The sequence below is a fragment of the Rhinoderma darwinii genome, chromosome 3 (genome assembly GCF_050947455.1).
Source record: "Rhinoderma darwinii isolate aRhiDar2 chromosome 3, aRhiDar2.hap1, whole genome shotgun sequence".
NCBI lineage: Eukaryota > Metazoa > Chordata > Amphibia > Anura > Rhinodermatidae > Rhinoderma > Rhinoderma darwinii.
The window spans coordinates 385,305,521-385,327,603 of NC_134689.1; the positions used below are offsets into that span (position 1 = coordinate 385,305,521).

General features: G+C 43.9%; 1 protein-coding gene across 7 annotated transcripts in view; it reads right to left on the reverse strand.

Moving 5' to 3' along the window:
• ANK1 (ankyrin 1) overlaps positions 1–22,083 on the reverse strand; it is a 290,504-nt gene that overhangs the window by 96,066 nt on the left and 172,355 nt on the right. For all 7 annotated transcript variants that reach the window (XM_075858907.1, XM_075858901.1, XM_075858903.1 and 4 more), the window contains 7 exons: positions 11,592–11,690; positions 10,869–10,967; positions 10,675–10,773; positions 8,605–8,790; positions 6,585–6,683; positions 6,393–6,491; positions 5,031–5,129 (listed from right to left, as the gene is read on the reverse strand). In XM_075858907.1, coding sequence (XP_075715022.1) covers positions 5,031–5,129; positions 6,393–6,491; positions 6,585–6,683; positions 8,605–8,790; positions 10,675–10,773; positions 10,869–10,967; positions 11,592–11,690 — 780 coding nt within the window. The remainder of the gene's footprint in view (positions 1–5,030; positions 5,130–6,392; positions 6,492–6,584; positions 6,684–8,604; positions 8,791–10,674; positions 10,774–10,868; positions 10,968–11,591; positions 11,691–22,083) is intronic.

The following is a 22,083-nucleotide window of genomic DNA, read 5'->3' on the forward strand; positions in this document are numbered from 1 at the left end:
GGTCCCGACCTCCAGAGCGCCTCAGTCCGGAGGCAGTCCCGCGGACACGGCGTCGCAGAGGGAGCCCGATCCCGGACGCTGCAGGCCAGGCATCTGGGAGGACCGCCCCTTCTCAGGCCCTGCGTCCTGGCAGGAATCCCAGGCTGCGACGGGGTCCGGCGGTAAGCAGGGAGTCGCAGGCTGGGCTCCCTGTCACCCCTCCCCCATCAGATGGAAGATTTGGAGGACAAGGTACGGCCGCCCCGCCTGGTGATGTTCCGGCCAGGGGGCAGGCTTCGTCAGGATCGTCTAGACGGACGCCTAGATCTGCAGCGACGTCGAGGCAACAGGTCCGGTCGGAAGTCTGGGTCCCGGCGGTCGGGCGGCAGGTTGCCGGCCCATCGGTCAGCGCGTCCTCATCCCCGTTCCACAGATGTCGTTGGGATGGACAGTCGTCGGCGAGAGAAGAGCTGGAGGAAGGTGAACTGGACGTGTATCGTCGAGGTCAGGATGGTCCGGCTGACGGGAACACAGCGCCTGTGCAGCCCGGTGAGTGTATAACTCCATCATTGTCTTATCCAGCGATTTTTATGTCGGGTGTCGGCGGGGGGGCTGCTAGCATTGCGTCGGGGGCCGGTAGTGGCGCGGGGGGATGCGACGGAGCGGGTTTGGCGGACTTAGTGGGTTGCTTACGGGAGCTGGTGGGGCGCCTAGATAGGGCCGCGGCGCCGGTAGTAACGGAAGTGTCCCCTGCGGTAGTTTGGGAAGGCCCCGGGGACGTGGGATCGTTACAGGCGCGTCCCGTGATGGCGGTTAGAGAGGCGGTCGCGGTGTCGGTACAGACCGGGGCACAAAAGGATGGCGATCGAGTGCGTATTGATGATCGTGCTCGGGGGGAGGTGTACGTTTGTTTTGAAGGTCCGTTGGGGGCGCATTTAAAGGGGCGGCCAAGTTCGGGGCCACGTGCAAGTTCAAGCACGTGTGTTCCGAGTGTAATGGTGCATCACACGGGGCGGCAAAATGTCTGCGAAAAAAGAGGTCAGGTAACCAGCACGCGGCTGGTCAAGGGGGTGTCGCCGGTGAGGGTGGAAAAGATGGCCCCTTATCTAAATGAGTATCCGGATAGGGCGGCGGCTAAGTTGCTTTATGAAGGGTTTCGTGTTGGTTTTGTTATTCCTCCGCCTCCTTATGAGGTTCCGGTTACGCGGAGGAATTTAAAATCGGCTTACTTGCATGCAAAAGTCGTGTCGGAAAAGTTGTTAAAAGAAGTTTCGTTGGGCCGCATGTCGGGGCCGTTTGTTGAGTCGCCGGTAAAAGATTTAGTTGTGTCCCCGTTGGGTATTGTCCCTAAACGCGAGCCAGGAAAATTTAGTTTGATTCAACATTTATCGTATCCCAAGGGTTCGTCGGTAAATGACGGGATTGATCACGAGTTGTGCTCCGTAGTTTATACCTCATTCGATAAGGCGGTGGGGTTAGTGCGGGCTGCGGGTCCTGGGGCGCTGCTAGCAAAAACTGACATCGAGGCGGCGTTCAGGTTGTTGCCGGTCCATCCAGAAAGCCAACGGCTGTTGGGTTGTTTTTGGAATGGGGCTTTTTACGTGGATCGGTGCCTTCCGATGGGGTGTTCCCTTTCTTGTGCATACTTCGAGGCGTTTAGTAGCTTCGTGGAGTGGGTAACGAGGGGAGTATCCGGGGTCGACTCGTTGATCCATTACTTAGATGATTTTTTGTGCGTTGGCCCGGGGTGTTCGCCGGTTTGCGGTAATTTGCTTCATGCTCTACAGAAGGTGGCGAGGGATTTTGGGATTCCTTTGGCGCCGGAAAAAACGGAGGGCCCGGTAGCGACGATTTGTTTTTGGGAATCGAAATAGACTCGGTGGCAATGGAGTGTCGTCTCCCGGCGGATAAGTTGGGTGCTTTGAGGCTGGAGGTTCGACGGGCTTGTAGAATGAAGAGAATGACGCTGAGGGAGCTTCAGTCGCTGCTGGGGAAGTTGAATTTTGCCTGCCGGATTATGCCGATGGGGAGGGTGTTTGGTAGGAGGTTGGCGGCGGCAACGGCGGGAGTGCGTGCGCCGCATCATTTTGTGCGGCTCAAGGAGGAGCACCGTGCTGATCTTCAGGTTTGGGATGACTTCTTGGGCCAGTACAATGGTCGCTCGCTATGGATGGCCCCAGCGCAGGATACGAGTGATTTGAATATTTTCACGGATGCGGCTGGGGCGGGTGGTTTTGGAGCTTACGGGGGAGGTCCGTGGTGCGCAGGTCAATGGCCGGCTAGCTGGGTGTCCAGTGGACTCACGCGGAATCTGGCCCTGCTCGAGCTGTTTCCCATCGTGGTGGCGGCTACCATTTGGGGGGACAGGCTCAGGGATAAGAAGGTCCGTTTTTACTGCGACAACATGGGGGTGGTGCTTGCCATTAATAATATCACGGCGTCCTCTCCTCCGGTAGTTCAATTGTTGCGACATTTAGTGTTGGTGTGTTTGTCGTTGAACGCGTGGGTGGTGGCGGTGCATGTCCCGGGTGTACGGAATTGTATCGCTGATGCTCTTTCTCGCTCGCAGTGGGACCGGTTTCGGCAATTGGCACCGGGAGCGGAACGTCTCGATTTGGCTTGTCCGGAGCATCTTTGGGATCTGGTATCGGTCCCATAGAACAGCTGTTACAAAGGTCTTTGGCGCGCACGACGTGGAGTGCTTATGCTGCTTGTTGGAGGCAGTGGGAGGAGTGGGTAAGAGAGTTGGGTGACGTCAATATGGATAGAGACAGGTTGGTGGCACTTTTGTACTGGTTAGGGGACGCCTGGGAGGCGGGGTTTTCAGTAGCGAAGGTGAACCGGTTCATATCTGCGGTGGCGTTTGGGTTTAAGTTGCGGGGCTTTCAGGATGTATCGAAGGAATTTCTGGTATCGCAGGCTTTGAAGGGGTTGCGCCGTGGTAGGGTGGAGGCGGATAGTAGAAGGCCGGTGTCGTTTGCTTTGCTTAGCTCGTTGGGCGGTTCATTAGCATCGGTCTGTCGTTCTTCAGACGAAATGGATTTGTTTCGGTTGGCTTTTTCGTTAGCGTTCTTTGGAGCATTTAGAATAGGTGAGTTGGTGTCGCCAAGTACCAAACGGGCAGGGGGGCTGAGATCTGGGGAGGTGAGCCTATTCGCAGACCGGCTGGAGGTATGGTTGCGTCGATCTAAAACTGACCAAGTAGGGAAGGGTAAACTGATAGTTTTGTTCGCTCTCCCGGGGTCGGTCATGTGCCCAGTAGAGTGCATGCGGGGTTTTACGAAAAACAGGGGGTCTCCAGATTTGCCTTTGTTACGTCATGTGGACGGGTCGTTTTTGTCCAGGTTTCAGTTTGGAGCTGTATTTAAACAATGTTTGACGGCGGTTGGTGTTGCGGCAGGCTCATATTCATCTCATTCCTTCAGGATTGGCGCAGCAACGGAAGCGGGGCGCTGGGGGTTGGATGATGAGGGGGTGAGGCGTATTGGTCGTTGGGAGTCTAAAAGGTTTAAGTCCTATGTCCGCCCCCATATGTTATAATTTTGTTGTTTACGCTTTACAAATGTTATATGGTGGTGCCTAACTGTGTTTTCCGTTTCAGATTCGCCTCCGTGTTTGGTGTGGTTGATGGGTCATTCGTACGTGCACTGGGGGGCTTTGAGGGCGGACGTCCGCCCGGATGGTCGCCAGTTGCGCATTCCGCGACAGGACGCGGTTGTGCATTGGCTGGGTTTTAGAGGTATGTCATGGAGCAGGGTGTTGGCGGAATTCCAGACATATGCGCGGCTTGATAGGGTTCCGGAGATCTTAGTGTTGCACGTGGGTGGGAATGACTTAGGAGTCCGCCCCTTTCGTGAGTTGGTGCGGGATATCAAACATGATATGTTGTGTTTGTGGGTATCTTATCCCAAGTTGGTGATAGTGTGGTCGGACATAGTCCCAAGAAAGCATTGGCGGTTAGCAAGATCAGTGGAGAGAGTCAATAAGGCTCGCATTAAAGTTAACCGGGCGGTGTCCCGTTTTGTGGCAAGAAACGGGGGCATTTGCGTGAGGCATAGGGATTTGGAGTCAGGAGTGGGGAATTTCTGGAGGAGTGACGGGGTTCATCTGACCGAGGTTGGCATTGATCTTTGGAGCTTGGCGATAGCAGAAGGCATAGAAAGGGCGGTGGTGGTGTGGAGGAACTCAAAGGCTTAAGGTGGTCAAGGCCTGTTTCGCTGTGCGGGGGGAGTCCTTGAGGCCAGTCAGTACAAAATGGTGGGGGGGTCGCATCGGGGGTATGCGTCCCCCAAAAAAGGTACATGGTTGAAGACTTCATCGGGTGTTATCCCTTTGAAGTGGTCTTCTGGTAGAAGGTATATCACTTGAAGGCTTCATCGGGTGTTATCCCTTTGAAGTGGACTTCTAGTGGTCGGTATATCACTTGAGGGCTTCATCGGGTGTTATCCCCTTGAAGTGGACTTCTAGTGGTCGGTATATCACTTGAGGGCTTCATCGGGTGTTATCCCCTTGAAGTGGACTTCTAGTGGTTGGAGCCATCTGCAGAGGTGAACGGTGCTTCCGAGCTGGTTTACGGCTGGAGGTAATTGGTGGTTTGCAGATGGCTAATTCGGTGTGTTCTTTAAAAAGGACTATCTGAAGGGGCTTCAAGGACTTCCTCTGCTCGGGTTAATGTTAACGTTAAATTGTTATTTACGATTCTGACCCATGTTGGGTCATGTGAATTATTAGGAGGAATTCTCTGGTGGATTCCTAACTAGTTATCCGAATGTTTCGGATTTAAATTGTTTTTATAAAACTGTGAAATTAATAAACGGCTGCTGTGGCCATTTCACATCCAACCTCGGTGTCATGTGTCTTTACTAAAGTGGGGGTGGGGGGATAGTATGGTATAAGGTTAACACACGACTCTACTTAGGCAGGTCATGTGATTTCAGGACACAAGTTTATTATGTAGCTGGTTAGATAGGGGACTATGTGCCTTAGTGATGATGCTCTTAATGAATATGTATAGTAAAGTCATCATGTTAGTAATTCAGCATTACTAGTACCTTTGTCTTGGCTTGTATTGGGGCTCCATGATCCAGAAGAATCTCTGAGATCCGGACATGGCCATTTCTTACAGCACAGTGTAGAGGGGTCAATTCATCCTGCAGGAAAAAATACAGAATGGACGTTTTTACACACTCAAAATACATGGTAATTTTTAAGTGCCTATATAACAATTTTAGGCACAGGGCCTCTATAACAGTGTCAGACATAGTGCCTCTATAACTGGGTTAGGCACAGTGCCTCTATTCCAGGGTCAGACACACTTAGGGTATGTTCACACGAGGTTACGTAATTGACGGACGTATTTCGGCTGCAAGTACCGGACCGAACACACTGCAGGGAGCCGGGCTCCTAGCATCATAGTTATGTACAACGCTAGGAGTCCCTGCCCCGCTGCCGGACAACTGTCCCGTACTGTAATCATGTTTTCAGTACGGGACAGTAGTTCCACGGAGAGGCAGGGACTCCTAGCGTCGTACATAACTATGATGCTAGGTGCCCGGCTCCCTGCACTGTGTTCGGTCCGGTACTTGCGGCCGAAATACGTCCGTCAATTACGGACGTAATGACCTCGTGTGAACATACCCTTACTCTATAACAGTATGAGGCACAGTGCCCCTATAATTGTGTCAGGCACAGTGCCTCTATAAAGGTGTCAGACAGAGTGTCCCTATAACAGTGTCAGCCACTGTCCCAAATCAGTACACTTGAGTGTTATGTAATCTCGACATAAATATTCTGTGTTTATCTGACTAAAAGACTCCCTTATTAGATTGAAAATGTTACTTAAAGGCTATATACACCTTTGAAAGGGATTATTTTTTTTATAATAATAAAAGGGCCAATCAGTGTGATTGGTGCAACTTTATAATTTGCTTTTATTAAAAATTATTTTTACTTTTTGAGATACAGCTGCTCTGCATTCTCTATACACAGCAGGTGTATTATTCGCTAAGACCTGAACCCGTCAGTCCTGCGGACCTGACGGGTTCAGTGTCAGCGGGTCCTGAACTTAAATGTGATGAATAACAGGTGGATCCGACCCGCTTTTACTGAACCGCCCCACTCCGGCAGACCTGACAGGAACAGGATTTACAAACAATACAGGAAACAAAGCAGCTGTATCTCAAAAAGTTAAAATAATGTTTAATGAAAACTAATTATAAAGTTGCACTAATCACACTGATTGACCTTTTTATTAAACAAAAATTCCTTTTAAAGGTTTACATAGCCTGTAAATGTTCCTGCGTCCAGTAGTTTTGATGATAGTTGTAATATTTAAACCTTTGTCTGTCTTATCTACCAGTCCATCTCATAGTATGAAAAATATCATACCAGGTAGCACTGTGAGCGCCCATTACCTTGGTAAGTGCATCTATCTGGGCTCCTCTGTCCAACAACAGCCGCACCATGATAACGTTCCCACGCCGAGCGGCGATATGCAGAGCACTGATTCCATTCTTAAGCAATGAACAACAACACACATGGGATTATATAAGATAAAGATCAATGATCAACTTCACCTAGTCAATAAGAAAGATAACAAATCTCACCTGAGGAGTGAAATTAACATTTGCCCCCCTGTTCAGAAGGAGTTGTGCGACATTAAGGTTCTCGTAATGCGCCGCAATGTGCAAGGGTGTAAATCCTGTCTGTAAGACAAACACATTAAAGACATAGATAGGATATAGCTACAATCCACATCTACTTTGCACTCAGTGGCCGCTGACTAAAGGTCCTATTACACGGCCCGATATGGGCCGTGGAAATGAGCGCAGATCAACGAGCTTGTTTGCTCCTTTCACAATGAGCAATGATCGGTTATGGATGGGGATGAGCGCTTGTTACTACGATCGCTCGTCCCCATACATTTCTATCATGTTGGCAGCACATCTCCCTGTTTACACAGGGAGATGTGCTGCCAACTCCGATAATATTTCTTGCTGCTTAAACGATACGAGTGTTTGTTCGTTCATCTGCTGATCGTTGCCCTGTTTGCCCGATAATTGGCCCATGTAAAAGGGCCTTACTCTTTCAATGCACAGTTGGTTGTATCTTGAAATTGACGGGCTAATTCAGAAGAAGACCTCATCAGGTACCACTCCTGGTCTGAAAAACCTTGTTTTCTGGAGTAACCCACATGGAACCTTGGATATAGCCTTGGGACAATCTTGCCTAGGCTGGTCAAGGTGCAATGGTGTGGGGAATGTTTTCTTGGCACCCATGAGGCCCTTTTAGCATTATTTAAGTATCATGGCTATATTTGGGGACCCTTTACATCCCTCTATGGCTACAGTGTACCAATATTCTGATGGCTACGTCCGGCACAATATTAGGTCATATCCAGAGGCGTAGCTAGCAGGGGGGCAGTGGCCCTGGGCCCACTGAGAGGGTGGGGCCCAGGGTCGGTCCCGCAGCGGTGGCATGTCCCGGTTACAACTGTATCTGCATTCTCAGGTCGCAGATACAGTTGAATCCAAAAGCTGGAGCAGGGAGCTGACAGCTCCTCAGCTCCTTGCTCCAGCATTCACTTTGTAATGCCGGCCGTGAGTGGTTCGGCACAGACAGGTGTGATGTAGTGACATCATCGAGCCTGTCTGTGCCGAGTCACACACTGAACAGACCAGAGGAGCAGAGGGATCTCCCCCACTCATCGTGGGCATTGTACTATGTGGGGGGCATGAAGGGATCATCATACTGTGCATGGGGTCAGCTACAGGGGCATTATTCTGTGTGGAGGGGAGGCTTTAGGGGCATTATACTGTGTGGGAAGGCACTATAGGGGCATTATACTGTGTGGGAGCAGCTATAGGGCATTATACATTGTGGGAGCAGTTGTGGGGTATTAAACTTTGTGGGGGCCACTAAGGGGTCATTATAATGTGTGAGGGGCCCACTCAGATGTGTTTCGACCCCCCTGTGCCAAACCCCTTGATACGCCTCTGGTCATATCACAAACCATATGATATGTGAAGCTACTTCCACAAACATAAGTGCATTCCAATTGCCTGCACAGTCAACAGATCTCTATCCAATCGGGCATCTTTGAGATGTGGTGGAAAGTAAGATTCAGACATTAGCAACAACTGTGTGAAGGTATCATGTCAACATGGCCCAGCATCTCTAAGAAATGTTTCCAACTCCTTGTTGACTACATACCACAAAGAATAAAAGCAGAGAAACGGGGGTCCTACCCAGTGCCGGAATTGGGTGCCTTGAGTCCGCTAGATATGTTCCTGAGGCCCACCCTCCATCTATACAGAACACGTGCACGTCCATTATTAATTGAGTCTCTATTGTCACCACAGGACATATCATTAAGGTCGAATAGGTTATTTATGAATCATCTAAGAGATAGTCCCTAGTGACAAGCGATTGTCTCCAAAGTCATCTCCAAATGGGGTTGACTTCTGCTGTATCATTGGGGCCTACTATTGTGTCAAAGCCAGGACCCACCAGGGGATCACCTGGTACTCTGGTGGGCCAGACCCTGGTCCTACTTAGTACTACAAAGGTGCCCCTAATAAAGCAGCCACTGAATATCTTATGTCAGGTAGTGACACACAATCTGACCTTTGACAAGACATCGGCATTCGGGTCATTCTGTAGGAGAACAGCGGCCGTCCGGGTGTCATCATTTCGAGCCGCAATGTGCAGAGCGGGGAGTCGAACCTTTCCTTTCATTCCATAGCTGATGAGGTGAGCGACCACATTCTCATGTCCCTGCTGCAGAGCTACGGCCAGAGGGGTGAATCCATCCTGTAGGTGAAAAGATTGGACATAGTAAGGTTCTAGGATCGAATATTATAGATGGAAATAACCATGAGAACTCATATCAAAAGATATCAGAGTACCATAGAAGACAAGACACAAGCTGTTATAGTATCACCGAGTCGTTCCGCAAAAAGACTGCACACTAGGCTGCTGTTTAAAAGGTCAGTGACCCGTCTTTACGGAGACAGCCTGAATCCTTGCTATATCCTGCACTCTCTGTCTCCATAAATATAGGTCAGCAATCCTTTAGACAAAACTCTGCTGTGAGCTGAAGTTTAGCTTTTCTAACAAAAAGACAAAAGAGGCCACTGGCAAGAAATGGGATCATATCCAGAGGCCCAGAAGCAATAAAACTATGATATGCTGGAAATCCATGATCAAACGCACCCGCTGCTTCATGCTGATGATGACATTTTATAACATGGCATCATATGCAGATGTTAAAGGAACAGGACCATAATAGATAGCACAGCCAATGTATACCAATATGATAATTCTGATCTATTTATCGAAATTGAGATCCATCTCCATTCAATATATTTTATCATGGAGTCTCAAAAAGTGCAGCATGCTGCATGTCAGGCTTAGGCCTTATGCATATAGCAACTAGGGGAAAACAGAGCCTTATGGTGGCACACAAAGTCCATACGGCACTATACTACAGAGTCATGGGCACTACATGTGTCGCCATATGGTGCCGCCATACAGTAAAGTATTGTACCGATCAAACATGACACAAGTTGACATATAGAATGGCACATAGCCCAAAACTGTTCAATTCCCAATTCTAATTATTACTCTTGACATCCATATAAATCAATAAATCTTTGCATCAAATCCTTGTACCTTCCTGCTTATCTTTTCTTAAGACAACATATGTTGGACAAATAATATTTAAAGATAAGCCCCGTGAAAATAATCGTTTCTGTACTTAAAAACAACAACAAAAAAAATACAAGAAGTGCTGGTTCCATTGCATCATGGACACCCCCAGTGGCCAACAGAACCAACTGACTTTAAAAGGTTCCATCAGGTATCCGTTGAGCGTCGTTACCAGAAACAATAGTGCAGCATGCTGCGCTATAGTTTCTTTATTTTCGGCTGGATCTGCAAAGGCTCCCCTAACAGATCCTCCAATGCAGATGTGAATGAGGCCTTATATTGCCACCTTGACCCTACAGGGCCGCTGTGTGGTCAATCAAAAAAAAATAATCATTGGTGACCATAGTGTTCCCTCCATATCACAAGCAGACACAGGGACAGCTTTAGGGTGTGATGACCCCATCAAACAACTCCTCATATCTCAGCTTCCTGGACCCCTGTAAGTGTGGCATGGAGGAGTGAGATATTGGGGTTTACTAAGATCATTTCTATATGTCAAGTTTTTTCATTCCAATTAGGCTTCAATGAGGATCTGTCCGCTCACCTGGCATGTCTGTTTTAGTGAATACTTGTATTTCCCATAACATCTTAACTCTGGAGCACCTTTTCTTAGAACTCTGCGTTAGACAGTTCCTCTATTATGCCTCCTAGAAATGTATGAATAAATTGACTGGGTGTTACCATTCCCTTTGTCAAATGGGCGTGTCCGTACACAGTCTCACTGTGCCAGTCCTGATTGGACATTGTAAGTCTGTGTAGGGACACACCTCCAACTGGTAACACCAGTTGTCAATGTACCCAATGTATCCATATATTTGTAGGTGGAATAACAGAGGAATGGTGCAATTCAGAGTTCTAAGAAAAGATGTTTCAGAATTGTTATTTCATGTGGAATACAAGTATCTTCTGAAACAGACATGTCAGGAGAGGTGCCAGGTCTTTTTAATGGCAAAGAACAATGATTTCACATGTAAGCAAATTTCTGACCTCGGTAGCAAGGTTCTGGTTGGCTCCATTCTCCAGAAGGAACTTCACAACGGGGAGATGGTTCTCCTGAGCTGCCATATACAGGGGCGTAAAGCCTTTCTGTGTTTCACATAAAGCAAAAGCAATGGTCATCCTTCTAAAAATCTACTTGAAAGATACTACTTTTATGTTATTACTGTACTGGAAAATGTTACCTGTGACTGGCTGTTGACATTGGCCCCATAATTTACAAGCTCCCGCACCACGTCTTCTTGTCCAGCCAAAGCAGCAATGTGCAAGGCCGTGTTACCCTTCTACATAGCCAATGGCAATGGGGAGGAAAAGAGTTTAGATGGTTGTATATGCAAAGAGGTAAAGCAAACAGAAATCATTGGGTTGTCTGTATAATGCGTGGATGCGCTAAACCAAGAGCTGCTCTATGTGGAGATTCCCTATCATTGCTGGTAGTGGGGTGGTCCATCTATCAGGACAACCCCTTTCCATATACCTTATTAAGGCATATGACATCATAGAGAGATGTCCCCAGCTCTGGACCTCCCCCTTCTTCTAGCCATCGAGAAGAGCCAATGGAAGGAGCAGCTCTTTCCCTGGTAGACTCAACGCAGCAAAGAATTACCTGGTCGCCCATTAATTTGAATGAGCGCCATGTAATATTACATTTACATTTTTCAATACGTGGAAGCCTGCAGCTTCCCCCAGAAATATCAGTTGATTGTTAGGGCAAGCTTTGAATTGAGGAGGGGTCGTCAATATGGGACAACCACTTTAACTCCGAATGCGTTTATAGGGTATATAAAAAGGGTTGTCTAACCAGGAAACTCCATTAAAGAGACAGTTTCCTAAAACTGCTTCAACTAAATAGTGTTTCAAGAATATTCAGCCAGTCTGAGAATAATTAGATTAACAGTATCGCTCACCTTGGTAGTGGTCTCCAGTATAATTTCCTTGTGCAGCAGCTCGCTCACCATTTTTATGTGCCCCTCCTTACTCGATAGATGAAGGGCATTCAACCCATTCTGCAGGAAAGATGGGGTTACTTTTGAATAGAAAAAATGGAAATGTTGAAGATGTAGAATACAGGATACAGAGGACAGAAGTCATATTCCCATGCAACCAGTTACACATTGTGGTTCCCCGCATGCATTGTGGTTGGATATATTATAAATTAGGACCCAACATGTTTTTATACTGGAACGAAGTAATTGAAAAGGTAAAAGGTATAGACAAGCTGGATATCCGGATGTCTCCGGACCTACTATTTAGATTCGGTGATAGTTATGAATTGAGGACTTCTGTGTATAAAAATTAATTTACTACTAATGCCTTCTTCGCGGCAAAAAAATTGACTATGACTTTGGTTGTCAAATAATATTCTATCAGATGTAACATGGAAAGATCTGCTTCATCTTGTGATATTTAGAGTGAGGTGGATACACAATAAGAAAAATTAGCATTTTTATTTTTTTTGTCTGGCCGGAATCCATGGCTATAACCTCCTAACATAGGACGAATACAGGACTGCAATGAGTTAATTTGTTTTTTGTATTTCTGTTACTTTTCCCTCCTCCTCCTCTTCAGAACTTCTTTCCTTCTGGGGTGGGTGGGTTATATAAATATGTAATGTTATTTTTATTTCTGTAATCATAAAAATTGAGAATAAAAGGAAAAAAAAAAATGAGCACCCGACATATTTATGAAAACTGTGTCTTCCATTTCAATTTCCTGGTAAAGTTAGCTGTCAAAAAGTTAAATCATAAAATTCTGGCCTCCTACAGCCGCTACTAGGGGGAGCTTACTGCATGCTGTGTTATTTTGAGTTTAATGTGAAAACAGCTCCCTCTAGTGGTGGCAGCAGGTAGCCTATATTTTATTGAGACCTTAAAGGGGTTTTCCGAGTTATTTTTATGTGCTCTCACTTATTCTAACTTAGCAAATATTTGCTTTTTTAATATACTTACATTCTCAAAAGTGCCCTCGTTCTGTAATCCGGTCGTGCATCATTTGACCTGTGACATCAGCTTCTCTTCCGCTCTGGTGACATACTGTTTACCAATAATATGGACTAGGAACTAATAGTCCTAGCCCAGTCACTTGTTGGCTTGTCACAATGACGTATCGTTTTGGGGCATTTCGTTTTGCTGTGGGGAATGAGAATTTGCGTCTCCGCTTTACTCTTGTTATGAGCTGGCTAGGAAACAGAGAAAAAAGCCTACTACACGCTGCTTACAGTGTGCCAAGTATCATGGGCACTGTTAGGTCAGCATGAAGCATGAAGCTGAGTAAACGAACATGCCCCGCAATTGCAGGCTAGCAATGAAAACAAAGGAACGCAGGTATCAGTATTTACTGGTTTCCTTTACACATATGATCTCATCATCTTGGGTACAGTATGGGAACACGTTTTTGCTATGACTTCGCCGCAGAAAAGGCTAATGAGAACTTCTACTCTAAGAACGAACTGCTCCTCTTCTTATAGCAGCCTCCTGACTACAGCCGGGATCGGGATCTGTGACCATAGCATGATCAAATGGGACTCTCCCTTCAATCGAGTCACTGGGTTTCCCAAAGAACCAATCAGACGTATGTGTGTGTGTATATATATGTATATGCTCCATGTCTTTTAGATATATTCTTTCGAATGCAATTGTTTTAACAATTTCTAATGTAATTTTTCTATGTGTATATATATACACTTTTATTACTATTTTTTAATTCTATATAAACTTGGTTGATATTTATCAATACATATATATATGTGTTTATATATATATATACAAGTTTTTAAGGGGTTAACAGGCCTATTTCGTTGAGAACAACCTGTTTGAACCCGCCTTTTAATCTGACCTCTCATTTAACCCGGTAGTCATCTGTTTTTTGGATTATATAAACTGTGTGCTTTCGTAGGACAATCACTTGTACTCTGACCTGACGAAGAGGCCGGTACGGCTTCGAAACACAATCCTTTTTGTTGTTGTTCTATGTACAAAATAAAAACAATTTTATCTGGATACGGCTGCGCCCTTGGATTTCCCCGATTTTTTTCCTTATACTGGATTTATTCAGCGGATATTGAACCTCAAATCTCCGGACTGGGAACTGTGGCTGCAACCGACTCTGACAGAGCTACCTCTGAATGCACGTGTGGGATGTTGTGCTCCTAGCATAACATCACCAGGTCAGTACCCTTGACCATATACATTTTTTCGTTATACATACAAATTCAGGCACGATGTGCGCTTTGTTTTTATCTTTATTTCCATAGCGTGATACATCCTTGAGGTGGATATCCGTACGTTTGTTATCCACGATTAGACCTTAATAGGTCTGCAAATAAAGCAGCAATTTCATCTGCCTGATCTGCCTGGTTCACACCTAGTTCACACCTGAGAGACATTCTCAACTCCTTTTCATCACCACTCCAAGAACTGTAAGCTATGGATCATTTTCTGCATAGAAAGGAATCCAGAGATCAACTAGTCCAGAAACTCACAGCAAGTACAATATACAATAATTCTGAGACTACACCGGTACCTGTATTCAATAATGAAGATACGGAAATTATGGTTGATTTATTTAAAGAATTTGAAGATTTTTCTAGGGTGGAATTACAACACCACATTGATGTAATTTTTCTTACGATTTATCTGTCAGAAAAAATATCTCCAAGGGGTTTACGCATGCCTTTTTCGTCCACCTTTAAGGACGACCCAATCTTTACCTCAGATTGGGAGTCCTTTATGGAGGAATGCACTAAGGGGATGATGAACCGTTTATTGATTAAGAGACAAACTCTATGTGAAACATTAACTATTAAAATAGAAAGCCTAATGGAATCATTAAAAGTATATTCTCTACATCATGACTTTCACACTATAAACCATAGGATTACTAATCGCATATTCAGACTAGAACAAGACCTCATTGAAAGAAAGGCTAATAAATTAGCAAGAGATAGATTGGACTATCTTTCCAATCAAATTAGAACCTGGAATGTACCCATAGTACAACCCCAAAAAGCAGAAACCCTGAAAAGTATTCAGCAACGGGTAATGCCTACTCTAATACCAAGTATAAATCACAATAAAAATAATAATGAGGAATTAAGAACAGCTTATAATAAATCCAATAGACTTTTTTTGAACAGCAAATATATCAGATCTAACAATAATAAAAAAATGCGACAACCTATGAATGAGCCTTTTATAAGACCCTATGGGGATACACCAAATAAGAAAGGTATGGGCAATAAAGATGTGATCTCCACCCCTATTCATGTTTTCAAAGAAACCAATGAACGAGCCAAGAGTTTTATATCAGATGGAGATATGGATTTATCGATATTAACCACGCATGACACCTCTAATGACCAACTATCTAATACTGTAATTAATACTGAAGACTTTAATGGGGAAATACTCTTCCTAGATAGCCCTGATCTGTCAAAAGTTACGACTACTATTGACAATACAAGAAAAGGTTCTACTATGTCAGTTCCATTTCTTACCCCGGCATTATGTGTCACACCTATAGGAGAGCGAAATCTCAGACCTGTAGAGAATATATTATCTCCCTCTTCCCCCTCTCCTTCCTCATCATCTTTTTTAGAGATACCACCTTGCCAAAATTCCCAACAGTTGGCTATAAGCGAATTTTTCCGCCCGAAAAAAAGAAAAAATCTTATAGAGGAACCAGGGGAGGCAAAAAGAAAAAGAGAGTAAAAGTCTCTTCGCCCCCCACCTCTGTGTTACCACTTGTATCAATTTTTAACCTTTCCGATTACATTTTAAACAAATCTGAAATTTCTCTCCTGGAAAAGGGTCTCGCTTTTTGCCCTACTTCTGGTATAAATGGGTTTGATGTATTTATTGATTTACATCGGTTCATTAGGAAATTAACATTAAAAAGATACTTCCAACTAACATCTTATAAATCACGGGTTGATAAAGACCAATCTGGTCTAGATAATATTCAACAGAATGAATCACCCCCTATCTTTAAACACACCAGTCTGAAAGCACCCTCAAAGTTCTATCCTGTAGCCCATCAGGGTAATTTTATCAATACTTTTTATCATCTAGTGGGTAGAGATTTGGAAGACGTAGAATCGCAATATCTTCCACATAAGAACAATTTATCTTATAGTGAAAAACAAGCTCTGAAGAACCTTAAAGCTAATACATCAATTGTAATAAGATCGGCAGACAAAGGTGGTGGCACAGTAATCCAGAATACGGTGGATTATTTTAATGAAGCTTCAAATATTCTATCGGACACAAATTATTATGTCTGTCTTGATTACAATCCCATCGAGAACATCATTAAAAATCTTAGATCACTGATAGATCAAGCTTTCTCAGATAGGGTTCTCAATAAGAATGAAAGGAAATACCTTACCCCACAAAACTCTAATCTACCATTTTATTACCACCTGCCGAAAATACACAAAGACCCCAACAATCCACCTGGTAGACCTATTATTTCTGGTATTCAGTCACCCACCTGTCATTTGTCTCATTATTTAGACCTGATTTTACAAAAATATGTCGTAAATCTGCCCAGTTTTTTGAAAGACTCAACACAGCTCATTAATGAACTGCGTTTAGTTTCACCGAAAAATAATCCACTTCTGATTACTTTGGACGTGAGTGCACTATATAGCAATATTGAGCACTCTTTAGGAATAAGAACCCTCAAAAATATGTTTGAAAAAGACAAAGATCTCCAACCAATTCAAATAAAATTTTACCTTGAGAGTATGGAATTCATTTTAAAAAATAATATTTTTTCGTTCGATAATAATATATACCATCAAGTTAAGGGCACAGCGATGGGCACCAGAGTAGCACCGAGCTACGCTAATATTTTTATGGGGGCTTTTGAAGACTTATTTATATGGAATCACCCATGGGCTAGGAAACATATTCTCTTATACAAAAGATATATAGACGATTTGATTTTTATATGGAATGGCGACCTGAGAAGTGCCACCAATTTTTGTAATTCATTAAATGAAAACCTATGGGGTATCAATTTCACCTATAATATTCAAGAAAAAGAAATTGACTATCTGGATTTGACAATTACCTATTCAGGTGACAAGTTTTTAACATGCAATTTTTTTAAGAAAGTGGACATTAATAGTTACTTAAATTTTAATAGTGGCCACTACTCGAAATGGCTCAAAAATATTCCATATAGCCAATATAAGAGAATTAGGAAAAACTGTACCCTTAGGTGTGATTTTAAAAAACAAAGCAAAATATTATACAAACGTTTTAAAGATAAAGGGTATCCAGATACACTATTAACCGATGCATATAAGAAAACCTCTGCATTGTCCCAAGAAGACTGCTTAATAAAATATACCAACAATGTACTAGAATATGGCAATGTACCTAAAGAACAAAATGATGAGAAGAATCGAGATGATTTCGGTTTTAATTTTATTACACAATATAATACAGCGAATAAGAAAATAGGAGAGATATTAAAAAGGCATTGGCATATATTACAAAATGACCCGTTTTTACAAAAAACCTTACCTCCAAAACCACATGTAACGTTCAAAAGAGCTAGAACAATAAAAAATATTCTTGCTCCAAGTCGGGTGAATCTGTCTTTTTTAAAAGACTCGTCCCAAAAAATACAACTATACGACCCACTATTAGAAAAGGGGAGCTTTAAATGTGGACAAAATAGATGTCTTTGTTGTAAATCAATTACGGACAAAACATATACTTTTAGATCACACCAAACAGAAAAATTATTTAACATTGAAACGAAGCTAAACTGTCGATCTAGCTTTGTGATCTATCTTATAAACTGTATATGTGGTATTCAATATGTAGGAAGGACAATTCAGCCCCTACATTGTAGATTGAATAAACATAGGTTTAATTGTAAAAATAAATTTTTGCTCCATAGTGTCTCTAGACATTGTACTATAGCACATGAGGGAAATTTTGCATGTTTTACTATCACCCCAATCGACCAGATCTCAGTAAGTTACCCTGACCGTTTTAACGTTCTTTGTAAAAAAGAAATATTTTGGATTTATAAATTAAAAACACTGAAACCGGCAGGTCTGAACGAACTCAATGAGACCATTATTTAATGCAGTTTTTTGGCTCCATATATAATGTATGTAGACATGAAATGGGATCTTTCCAAATATCTTTATAAATTTCATAATACTTTCCTCTATGTCTAGATATGTATTCTTTTAGGTGCTTATATGTTCTCATCCAGCGTATATATAGAGTATCTTATTCATACCCCTTTTTGGATGGTCTTTGTCCGTGATTTTAAGAGAGCTGTTTCTAGTCATTTTTCCTATTGATTAGACCTCAGTTACTCAGATTGTTACAATATATTTTTCTATCCACAAATTAAAAACACTAAAACCGACAGGTCTGAATGTATACAGTAAAACCATCTTCAAACTAAAAACACAAAAACCGACATTTCTGAATGAATTCAAGTAGACCATTACATAACACGTTTTGTCTTTTTATACAGTGGGTATAGATATATGATGTGATCATTCCTAATGTCATTTTTATCTTCTGCACTAATTTGTTTTTATGTCCAGGCATTCATTTATTTATTTATTTATTTGTATATTTCCAATTAGCACATATAGGAAGTTACATCTTTTTGGATAGTCTTTTCACGTGTTTTTTAAGATAGACGTATGTGTGTGTGTATATATATGTATATGCTCCATGTCTTTTAGATATATTCTTTCGAATGCAATTGTTTTAACAATTTCTAATGTAATTTTTCTATGTGTATATATATACACTTTTATTACTATTTTTTAATTCTATATAAACTTGGTTGATATTTATCAATACATATATATATGTGTTTATATATATATACAAGTTTTTAAGGGGTTAACAGGCCTATTTCGTTGAGAACAACCTGTTTGAACCCGCCTTTTAATCTGACCTCTCATTTAACCCGGTAGTCATCTGTTTTTTGGATTATATAAACTGTGTGCTTTCGTAGGACAATCACTTGTACTCTGACCTGACGAAGAGGCCGGTACGGCTTCGAAACACAATCCTTTTTGTTGTTGTTCTATGTACAAAATAAAAACAATTTTATCTGGATACGGCTGCGCCCTTGGATTTCCCCGATTTTTTTCCTTATACTGGATTTATTCAGCGGATATTGAACCTCAAATCTCCGGACTGGGAACTGTGGCTGCAACCGACTCTGACAGAGCTACCTCTGAATGCACGTGTGGGATGTTGTGCTCCTAGCATAACATCACCAGGTCAGTACCCTTGACCATATACATTTTTTCGTTATACATACAAATTCAGGCACGATGTGCGCTTTGTTTTTATCTTTATTTCCATAGCGTGATACAAAGAACCAATCAAGAATGAGTAACCTATCTGCAGTCAATCTTGGGGATCTAGAAAGGACTTTAGCGCTGTCTGTTTAGTAAGCCTCCTGTTAGGGCACAAGTGTTGGACTAATAGCAGCCTGTGCCAGAGTGACAGAAAATATAATGTACTAGCATGCAGGAGTATGTTAAAGGGGTTATGTGGGGACCAAAAATTATTAGCAGTGTACTCCCTGCAGTATATGAGTACACTCGCTAACAGGGGCATTACTAGGAAACACTGGGCCCCATAGCAAACTTTTGACTGGGCCCCCCCTCATCTGGGTACCACACACAGCCCGCCCTTGTAGATAGTGCCCCCTGTAAATAGTGCCATACAGCCCCCTCCTTTAGACAGTGCTATACAGACCCCCTGTAGACTGTTATATGCTTTCAAGTATCAGAAAGAGGGACAATCGATGTGGCGCGCAGCGGCAATTTTTTTTTAAGCCACGCCTCTAATCCCTCCCAATCCCCGCTCATACACACCCAGTTCAGCCCACACAGTATAATGCCCCCATAGCTGCCACCATACAGTATAATGTCCACACAGATGCCCCATATAGTGTAATGCCCACACAGATGCCCCATACAGTATAATGCCCATACAGATGCCCCATACAGTATAATGCCCACACAGATGCCCCATGTAGTGAAATGCCCCATAGCTGCCCTATGCAGTAAAATGCCCCATAGCTGCCCCCATGCAGTATAATGCCCCCATAGCTGCCCCCACATTATAATGCCCCCCATAGCTGCCCCCACACAATATAATGCCCCCCATACTGACCCCACACAGTATAATGCTCTCAATAGCTGCGCCCGCACAGTATAATGCCTCCCATAGCTGCCCCCACAGTATAATGCCCCATAGCTGTCCCCACAGTATAATGCCCCATACAATATTATGCCCCCACACAGTATAATGCCCCCATTGTTGCCCCACACAGCATAATGTTCCCCATAGCTGCCCCCACAGTATAATGCCATCCATAGCTGTCCCCACAGTATAATGCCCACATACAGTATAATGCCCACATAGCTTTCCCCACAGTATAATGCCCCCATAGTTGTTCCCACAGTATAATGCCCCCATAGCTGCCCCCACAGCATTATGCCCCCATACTGTATAATGCCCCCCATAGCTGTCCCCAGAGTATAATGCCCCCATAGCTGTCCCCACAGCATAATGCCCCCTATAGCTGCCCCCACAGTATAATGCCATTATATATAGTAAAATGCTCCTATAGCGGCCACCATATCAGCCCCCCTTCCCTACCCAGTATAATGCCCCCTAGTGCCTAATAATTACTTACCTATCCCCGTTCCCATGACGGGTGGTGGATCCTTCTCCTCCAGTCTGTGCTGTGAGTGACTCGGTGCAGACAGGCGATGACGTCACTACATCGCGCTTGCCTGCACCGAGCCGCACACGAAAGAGTGAATGCTGGAGCACGAAGCTGTACGCTCCTTGTTCTAGCATTCAGGCAGCGGGACCAGCGTGGTGAGCGCTGTGTGGCTAAGGGGGCCCCCCAATTGTGACCGTTGCGACCGCTAGAGCTACGCCACTGTATACAGTAGCCTATGGCAGAGCAGGGAGATACCTCCCTGTTCTGTCATAGTGTTCAATAGTATCTGCATCTGAAGTATGCAGACACTATTGAATGTGGTATCGCTACCGTTGTAGCAGCCATAGTGGCTGCTAGCGGAGCCTCCGGGCATGGGAGGGCCGTACCGGCTGGCGGCATGGGCCCCCTCATGCCGTGGGTCACGTAGCAGCCGCTATGGTTGCTACAGCGGTAGTTACGCCACTGCTCGCTGATATACATTCCGGTCCCCCGTCGCACTGATTCTGAGATTTTCATACATTTTTATCGTGTAGCCGGTGGACCGGTAGTCTAGTTGCACAATCTTCTTTGATGACAATACGACTCTTCGTCATCAAAAAAGGGCAACTAGACTTCCGGTCCCCCGGCAGCGCTACAAAAATCAATGAAAATCTCAGAATCGGCGCAACAAGGAATCGGAAATTATTATAGCGAGTGTACTCACATACTGCAGGGAGTACACTGCTAATACTTTTTGGTCCCCGAATAATCCCTTTAATACATTCTAAGTAGAAAATAAAGTTGTAAAGTAGTAATCACATCATGGGATTAAAAAATGTAATAAATTAACAAATATAGAAAAATGTCCGTAGAAACAAAAAATAACAAAAATTTATTATTTAGTATAAAATACATTTTATTGTGCATACATAACAGAAAAACAAAAATCCTACAGATATTAGGTATCCACACAACCTAAGGGCTCATTCAGACGAGCGTGTTCCGCATCCGTGTGCTGTCCGGTGAAATAACTGACAGCACATGGACCTATGCAAATCAATGGGGCTATTCAGACATGCGTGATTTTTCACGCTGCGTGTGTCCGTTGCGTGAAACTCACTGCTTGTCCAATATTGGTCCGTTTTTGCGGACCTTTTCGCCCATTTAATTCTATGGGTGCGTGAAAAACAAGCACAGCACACGGACGACATCCATGTGCTGTCAGTGTTTTACGCAACAGTTGCTAAAGAAATGCAGTGAAAAAACAAACAGGAAGTGCTTGCAGAGGAGAAACACGGACGTGAAAAACGGATGACACACGCAAAGCACCCTAATGCCATACGGAAAGCACCCTGATGCTACACGGACATGAAATGCATGAAATACGGTCCATTTTTTGTGCACGCAAATCGGACACACTCATGTGAATGAAGGCTAGTCACACGAGCGTGACAGATTTTACACACGCAAAAAATGCGCGTAAGTTTGTCCATGTGCGTTGCGTTATGCATCAGTGTGCTTTGCCAGCGGCATGTGTTTTTCAAGCATTCGCAAGCGCTTTTTTTTTTCCAGTGTAATTGATGCGTGAAACACGGACAGCACACTGATGTGCATCTATGTGCTGTCCATGGTTTTCACGTACCCATTGACTTCAATGGGCGCATCGGTGCGTAAAAACGCACC